General features: G+C 34.7%; 1 protein-coding gene and 1 pseudogene across 1 annotated transcript; both read right to left on the reverse strand.

The window, feature by feature from the left end:
* Positions 1-689: 689 nt before the first annotated feature.
* Positions 690-3,149, reverse strand: LOC130870017 (olfactory receptor 10AG1-like; annotated as a pseudogene).
* A 3,277-nt stretch (positions 3,150-6,426) lies between these two features.
* Positions 6,427-7,371, reverse strand: LOC130869951 (olfactory receptor 10AG1-like). The gene has a single exon (XM_057762483.1). The coding sequence runs from the start codon at positions 7,369-7,371 to the stop codon at positions 6,427-6,429; it is 945 nt and encodes a 314-aa protein (XP_057618466.1).
* Between the last annotated feature and the right edge of the window lie 1,640 nt (positions 7,372-9,011).

The raw sequence follows: 9,011 nt of genomic DNA on the forward strand, positions 1-9,011 counted from the left end.
GTAAGATGTGGCATATCCAGAGGTTGTCAGAGCTCTTAGACACAGAATACTAATAGTAAATATCTATTTAATTCCTACAACAATTCATTTAACACATATTGTTATTAAAGTACTATTGGTAACTCTGTTGAAAGCTGAATGAGAAAATATCAAAAAATTGGATAATGATATATTAAATTAGGTATGTAATCTTTCTGTTCAGTTATAATATATTTCTAAAACGTATTATGTTCAAAATTTTACAATAGAATATGTAATTTACATTGTACCTTCACATTAAAATACCATGTTCTTTTTATATTTTGTTAAATTTGACAGATTAATATGTAGAAGATAGTTCAAAGCAGAATATAAATCAAACTATTATTCAAAATGACAAAGGCACTTCTGAGAAATAAAGTCATTAGTATTTTGAAGAAATGAATAAAATTTAACCAATTTCTTACGTAATTATGTAAGAAGCAATTAAACATTTATTCCAAAGCTCTAGGTTCTATTTTTTTTGTTTTGTTTTGTTTTTTTGTTTTGTTTTGTTTTTTTAGAGACAGGGTTTCTTTGTGGTTTTGGAGCCTGTCCTGGAACTAGCTCTTGTAGACCAGGCTGGTCTCGAACTCACAGAGATCCACCTGCCTCTGCCTCCCAAGTGCTGGGATTAAAGGCGTGCACCACCACCGCCTGGCTTCTAGGTTCTATTTTATAAGTAACAGTTTTCTCATTGCAGCAATCACATCCTTGTTTCTGAGGCTGTATATCAGGGGGTTGAACATGGGAGTCACAATGGTGTAGAATAGAGAAAGTAGTTTGTCAATTCCTGGAGAATGAGTGGACTTTGGTCTCAAGTGGGTAACAGTAGCAGATCCAAAAAATAAAAACACTACAAGCAAACGAGAAGAACAAGTGGAGAAGGCTTTTGCCCTTCCTGTGGCTGTTGGCAATCACAGAATAGTGGCAATGATTTTGGTATAAGAGACAAGTATCCACATAAAAGGGAACGCAACAAACAGCATAACCACTAAATAGACAGAAAACTCATTCACTGAAGTATCCCCACAAGCCAGTCTGAGAATGGGAGGTAAGTCACAGAAGAAGTGGTTGATTTGATTAGAATTGCAAAAATGAAGGGAAAATATCTGACAGGTTTGTCCTATTTGAACTGGGATACCGCCGAGCCAGGAGCCTGCTGCCAATTGAGTGCATTTTGTTGGGTTCACGATGAGTTGATAGTTCAGAGGATTGCAGATAGCCACATAGCGGTCATAGGACATCACAGCCAGGAGAAAGCATTCTGTGGCTCCAAGCATAAGGAAGAAACACATTTGTGTGGCACAGCTCAGCACAGAAATGCTTCTCTCTTGAGTAGCAATGTTAAACAAAATCCTCAGAGCCGGGCGATGGTGGCGCACGCCTTTAATCCCAGCACTCGGGAGGCAGAGGCAGGCGGATCTATGTGAGTTCGAGACCAGCCTGGTCTACAGAGCAAGTTCCAGGACAGGCTCCAAAACCACAGAGAAACCCTGTCTCGAAAAAACCAAAAAAAAAAAAAAAATCCTCGGCAGAGTTACTGATACATAACAGATTTCCAGGGAAGAAAAATTTGCCTATATATATATATATATATATATGGGCTTCTGTAGTGCAGGATCAATTTTAATAATCACAAAATGAAGCTGTTTCCAATCAAGATAATCAAGTACATTATGGAGAATATGCCAAACAGAAACCCTTGAAGGTTTGGAAGGTCAGAGAATCCCTGGAGGAGAAACTGTGTCACAGTAGAAGCATTGTGCTCTTTCCTGATTTCTGCATATTTCATCTATGGAGATGATTCAATGAAAAACACAAAATATTTCATTGCCCATGGATTCTTTTTGTCACCTATAAAGCAATGGTAACATAATTCTAAACTTACCACTTCCCATGAAGAATAAGTATGATTTGTATATGCTCTGAAGTTTTAAAGACGATTAGATTTTTTTTTCTTTGCTTGAAGTCACACAAAATAGTCATATAGTTTTGTTCTGTTATTTTGTTGGTTTTGGGTAGTAAGCCTGGATATGTTAATTTTGTTCTCTTAGCTGAAAATGCAGTTTCTGCTTATATTTATTTTAATAATTAATATGTTTTCTGATTATAAATTTCTACTGATATTGCTGTTGTATGATCAGTATTTCAAGAGCCATTTTAATATATGACTAAATATACTTAAAGACACTTAAAATACTTTTCAGCAATAGTTCCATTTCTGGATCATTTTAATCTGAAAGTAGTTAATTGCAACAGCAATATTAGATGGTGTGGCCCTTATTACTATTTTGAGTTTTTGGTTCAGTATAAGATTTTTGAAATTGGAAGTCATTAATATTAGTCACATTTTCATATTTACATGACATTCAAATAGAAACTCAAGATGTAGTGAAGACTGTCAGATCATTTTCTTATCCAGGGAATTTGAGAGTTTGAAGTATTCTCACTAGTGTCTTAGGTACAGAAGTAGGTCCAAGTAGATCGTACATCCTCTACTGTGTATGATTCTACAGCAGGAAAGCAGCATTACAGCAACTCTTTCTGAGCATTTTCTAGTTAATCCAATCCTCCCAAAGATGCTGACCTTGTCTAGAAACTCTTTCTATTCAATCTACTTTATTGAATAGATTTGTGTGGAAACAGACCTGATCACCTTGGCATGTTCTTTTCCATCATGTTCTTTTTTTATTCTCTATTTCTAGACCACTAATTATTAAATTTTATTTTATTCTTAAAATATCTATGAGTTATTTGAAAAAGGATAACCTTTAAGATTTCTTCTAAATAATATCAATACAACCACTGCCTTATTTGAGATTAATATACTCCTGTGCCAAACATTTCCCTTTCCTTCCCATTCCTCTAATTTTCAAAACTCTACTCTGATTAGTGTATTTGTCTTCATTAGCTTGCAGGTATGCTTTTCTTCATGATTTCTTTGACTCTGTAGTTACCAGATGCAAGTATGTGAATTAGAGTTTCTTACTCTTACAGGATCTCTCAATTATGTCATTCTTTTTAATATTTATTGACCTGATTGACATATTTTTATTTACCTAAAAACAAAGGGACAAACTGGCAACAGAAAGGTGATTGACCTCAACCCATGATTTAAGGAATGTGAATGATATTCAAGAATTCACATTCAAAATATTGATGCCAAATGAAAATGAGGCACTTCAGTAGCTTTTAAGATGATCAAATGTTAAAAATTGTTTTTTGCACTTTTAATTTTCATATGGAATATAAAACACCACAAAATAAGTATTCCTTAATAAAATAAAATTATAAAAACTTTCAACAAAATATAGACACTTCAATAATAATTTAATATTATATTCTGAAAATGCTGTAAGTGAATATATGCAATGAAGGGGAACTACCAGTAAAGCCTAGCATTAATAAATTATGATTCTAAGGACAAAATCTACAGTCTGAGGCTATATTTTAAATATAAATTATGAATTATTTAAACTTTTTTTTTATTAAATTCACTGTATTAGTAGTTATCGAGACTAAAAAGCCCTGGACCAGATGGTTTCAATGCAGAATTCTACCAGAACTTCCAAGAAGAGCTAATACCTATACTCCTTAATGTGTTTCACAAAATAGAAACAGAAGAGTCATTACTAAAGCATATTTTATATTTTGTTCTTTGATCAGTATCATAAAATGTTAGAAAAGCTAAAAATGCTAAAACAACATTTGAAATAAAAAGCATTAGATACAAAATTCTTTTAAATTACATTGCTCAATTCCCTGCCATTGTGGTATTTAAAAAGGGAGACAAATTCCATGTATATTTGATATGAGCCAAATGTAGTTGAGCTTAGTTTGTAGAACTAAGTTAAATATGAATCTTACCTTTATTGATTAGTAAAAGAAAATTATAGGTAAACCTGGGTTTTAAAGCTTAAAAACTTCTTTATGGACTCTCTGAACATGGCGGACAATGAAGGCTGATGAGAAGCCAAGGACAATGGCACTAGGTTTCGATCCTAATACATGAACTGGCTTTGTGGGAGCTTAGCCTGTTTGGATGCTCACCTTCCTGGGCCTGGATGGAAGTGGGAGGACCTTGGTCTTCCTGTAGGGCAGGGAATTTGGACTGCTCTTCAGTATCGAGAGGGAGGGGGAATGGACTGGGGGGAGGAGAAGAGGAGTGGGGATGTGGGAGGGGAGTGGGGGGAGGGGGCAATGTGTGGGAGGAGGGGGAGGGGAATGGGAAACGGGGAGCAGTTGGAAATTTTAATTAAAAAAGAATAAAAAAAAAGAAAAAAAAAACTTCTTTATGTTGAATGGTACAACCCTTTCAAGTCTGTATTGTATTGTGAAGTACACAGTGCTGCTTAAATAGGAAATGATCTCTGTCTCTGGGGATATGTACCTTCCCCATGCTACCTTCTAACAGGAAAACTTTTGTCTTTCCATTAAAAGTGAAGCATAAGAATATATAAATGAAATGAGAAAAGTAAAATGAAGACTATTCCTTTTATCACATTCTGTTTTATTTTTTAGTTTTGTGATTATTAAGAAAAATGAATATTGCCAAACAGTGGATTTATACCCCTTTAATCTTAGCATGTGGGAGGCAGAGGCAGGTGGGTCTCAGTTCCAGGCCAGCCTGATCTGCAGAGTAAGTTGCAGGGCAACAAAGCCTGCTACACAGAGAAAACCTGTCTTAAAAACAACAACATCAACAATAAATGAATATTGAGAGAATCATAAATTGCCATGGATATCTTTGTGTGTGTTCTAATGTGTGTTAGTGCTTTATACTTGTGCCTGTAGAGCTCCATATATGGACCACTGTGACAGTGATAATTGATGATATAGGCACAATGCATGCTAATGATTTTATTTTCATTCATGTGGAGACAGTTATGAATGTTTTTATATAAGGTTCAGTCTTCTTTGCTAGTTTTCTATATTTTATATCTCCACAGCAAATTTTGTAAAGTAAATAATTTGTCAATACACATTGTAAAACTACTTGCCAATAATCTCAGTATTCATTTTTTAGTTTTTATTTATAGTTATATTTTAATGACATTTATTCTATGCATATCATTTACCATACAGAAGAAATCAACTCTAAACAAGCAAGCACTGTACTCATACAGTCTGCCTAATGAGAACTTTATGACATGAAGGAGGCAGATAAGCAAAATAAATTTCTTAGTATGTATGAGGTTTTTACTAAGAATACCATCACTACAGAAACAAACTATAAAGGAAACCTTGGACTCTTATGTTGAAAATGAGCACTTAGGAACATTATTTAAAGTCAAATTAGGTAGATAAGTACGTGAAGGTTTTGTTCATATCTTTTCTCCAGTGCCATTGTACTGTGTGTGCTTGCTTCTTGTAGATGTAATAATGACCGTGATTCAAATGAACATGTGGAAGGAAAAGTTATATTTGACTGACAGCTCATCTAGCAAATCATCCAGAAACAAATTAAGATGGAGAGTTAAGCAGGGACTTTGAGCCAGAAATTTTCACTAATAATTTACTTCCTATGATTTTTTAACCTACTAATATAAAGCCCATGTCCAACTGCCTAAGGTAGCACTGCTAACAGCAGACTGTAGCATCGTAAATCAACAATAAATTAAGAAAATGCCCCCACAGAAATATCCAGGGACCCTTACATTGGAGGGCGTTTTTCACAATGTCCCCACATATCACATGACTGAAAGTAGTTGTGGCAAGTTGACAAAAAAAAAAAATTGAGCTACAAAGCTATATCTTTAAAAGAGCACATTCTAACTTAACACTAATTTGTAAAAGAGAATTACATAATTTGTGATAATATAACAGCATCTCTGCTAGAAGACTCAAGCCATTCCCGGTCTGCATTCTGCCTGGTGCTTGTAGTTGGAGATTAGAATTTTCAGATCATTTGTAGCAATTACTTTGACATTATAGTCTCAAACTACTGGCCTAGTAAGCCTGATTAATTGCTGTTCTGTTATAAAGCACTGTATGTTTAGAAGTTAATAATGGTTAATTGGTAGTAGATATAAAACTGTCCTTCAACATAAACAAATAAACTTTTATTTTGGAAATATTTGCCATTGAAAAAATCAAGCACCATGGAAGCCCATCATTTCATTAGCAATGATTTCCATATAAAACAAATGAAACAGCAGGAGAGGCAATGTCAATGAAAAACTTGAATTAGTAGGAATCTCAAACAGACCAAAAAATATCTGCAAATCTGCCCCGTGTAAATAAGGATTCTTCTAACCTAAGAACCCACTAAAACTGGATCCATAGTCTAGACGTCAGCAAAGAGGGCTACAGAAGGCCATGTAGCCATAGCTATGAGAAACTGTCCCAGGAACACAGGTAGTTAAACAAAGTATTTTAGACAAATTAGTGCAGACCCTCATTCTGTTATTTTGTAAGTAACAGTTTTCTCAATGCAGCAATCACATCCTTGTTCCTGAGACTGTATATCAGGGGGTTGAACATGGGGGTCACAATGGTGTAGAGCAGAGACAGCAGTTTGTCAGTTCCTGGAGAATGAGTGGACTTAGGTCTCAAGTAGGTAACAGTAGCGGATCCAAAAAACAAAAACACTACAAGCAAATGAGAAGAACATGTGGAGAAGGCTTTTGCCCTTCCAGTGGCTGTTGGCAACCTCAGAATGGTGGCAATGATTTTAGTATAAGAGGCAAGAATCAACATAAAAGGGACAGCAGCAAAGAGGATAGCCACTAAGTAGACAGACAGCTCATTCACTGAAGTGTCTCCACAGGCCAGCTTGAGAATGGGAGGTAAATCACAGAAGAAGTGGTTGATTTGGTTAGAACTGCAAAAATGAAGAGAGAATATCTGACAGGTTTGTCCTATCTGGACTGGGATGCCGCCGAGCCAGGAGCCTGCAGCCAGCTGAGTGCATTTCGTTGGGTTCATGACCAAGGGATAGTGCAGGGGATTGCAGATGGCCACATATCGGTCATAAGACATCACAGCCAGAAGGAAACATTCAGTGGCCCCCAGCATTAGGAAGAAGCATGTTTGTGTGGCACAGGCCAGCTTGGATATGTTTCTATTCTGAGTACCGATGTTGTACAGAATTCTAGGAAGAGTGACTGACACATAACAGATTTCCAGAGAAGAAAAGTTTGCCAGGAAAAAATACATAGGCTTCTGTAGTGCTGGATCAATTCTAGTGATCACAATTATGAAGCTGTTTCCAATTAGGATAATTAAGTAAACTATGAAGAACATCCCAAAGAGAAACCCCTGGAGGTTGGGGAGGTCTGAGAATCCCAGAAGGACGAACTGTTTGACTGTGGAGGTATTGTCCTCTGCACTGATCTCTGCATATTCCATGTTTGGAGATGACTCATTTGGAAATGCAGATCATGTCACTACCTTTGGTTTTCTTATATAGCACATATGCTACATATATCACACTCCAAACTTCCTAATTTTCTAAAGAATTAAAAGACATACACATATATTTTATATGTTTTCTCAAAAGCTGAGAAAGTATACTTCTAAACAACTACCATATAGAGAGAAATTTTCAGTACTTTTGTTTGTATATTTGTAGTGTTATCATTTTGTGTTTTCTTGGATTTTTATGCACACAGCTTTAATTGTTTTCTCAATACTTTAAGTGCAGAATTTGGGTTAATATTGTTAAATAATGATTCATTTTCTTTAAATTATTGTTTTAATTTATTTCAATCTACTCCATTTCTGTTCAGAAAAGTTATATCTCCCATAGGTATGATTCTTACTATTTACATCTCTGCCAAATATTTTGTTTTATGATTATTTTGAAATTAATTTCAGAAATTATAAATAATACATAAGTAAATATTCAAAAGGTCCTAAAAAGGTCAAGTGATAAAATATATTACTCTTTCAACTTGATTCCTCTTTTAGGTTTGCTATTTTGAAACAGAATAATTTAGTACAAATAGTCTAACTGTCCACCAAATATTATATAAAATTTAAAACAATTAAATGTGGTGTTTTCTTTCAGACTATGAAAACCAATGTCCTAAATTTTATACAGATTTTAAAGTTTGTGTCCTTAAACTGGGAACTTAGTAATAAATAAATAAAGTTAATGTCATTCAGTCTCAGGATGCTGAAGGATCAGAAGTTCTTCCACGCTTTCCCATTTGCCCACATGTTCAGGGAAGTGTCCCTAAGGGGTGTATCTCTCTATTCTGAATAAATGTCTATTGTATCAAAAATTTGTCCATTAGATCTCACATCATGCTGTTCTAAGCCCTTCATCTTCACCCTTGGTGTGCGTATTCAGCTACCTCACTTCTTCCATTCTTCTACTGTATGCTTTTCTGGAGGTTTTAAGCTTTAATGTACTAGCATTCCTGTATTCATTATCCTAGGCTATATTTACCTTTAGAAATACAGTTTCCCTTTAATTCTCTTTTACTATACATTTTTCTCTTTTCAAAAGTTCTTCATAAAATTTCAAAGCATTTAGAAAATTCTGGAAGTATTTCATAAGTAATAACCCAAAGCATTTTTCATCTAAAAATTATCACATACTCTGATTCTACCCTTTATCCTGCTTGTAAATATACTTCAACCAAACTGTGCATCTGTTTAACTCTGTTCAGTAGTAAATACTTTTAGTAAAATGTAGCAGAATTAAACTGTAATTTCAAAATCATAAAATTTGCTCAGAAATTCTTTTCTAATTCATTACAATACATAATCACTACAGAAGGCATTTAACAGTTTTTCCTAATGATTATCACAATCTAGTACTATATACATAGACATTGACAAACTCATACAGCTAGATCATTTTCTTGAAGAACAGGATGTATCATGTGAGTCAGATTGGCTTGACAGATGTTGCCATGAAGAGTGCCATTATCACAGTCTAAGAAATGGAGAAGTTTAAAGTGTGTCTTCTCCTTTGGTTTTAGTGAGTTTGATTGTTGAAGGTCGGAGTGATACAAAGGGGCTTTCTACATTAAAATAAG

Source organism: Chionomys nivalis, chromosome 2, assembly GCF_950005125.1.
Source record: "Chionomys nivalis chromosome 2, mChiNiv1.1, whole genome shotgun sequence".
NCBI lineage: Eukaryota > Metazoa > Chordata > Mammalia > Rodentia > Cricetidae > Chionomys > Chionomys nivalis.

Bases quoted from the DNA above. Each gene is read 5' to 3' on its own strand.
- LOC130869951 (XM_057762483.1), bottom strand. From the start codon at position 7,371: ATGGAATATGCAGAGATCAGTGCAGAGGACAATACCTCCACAGTCAAA.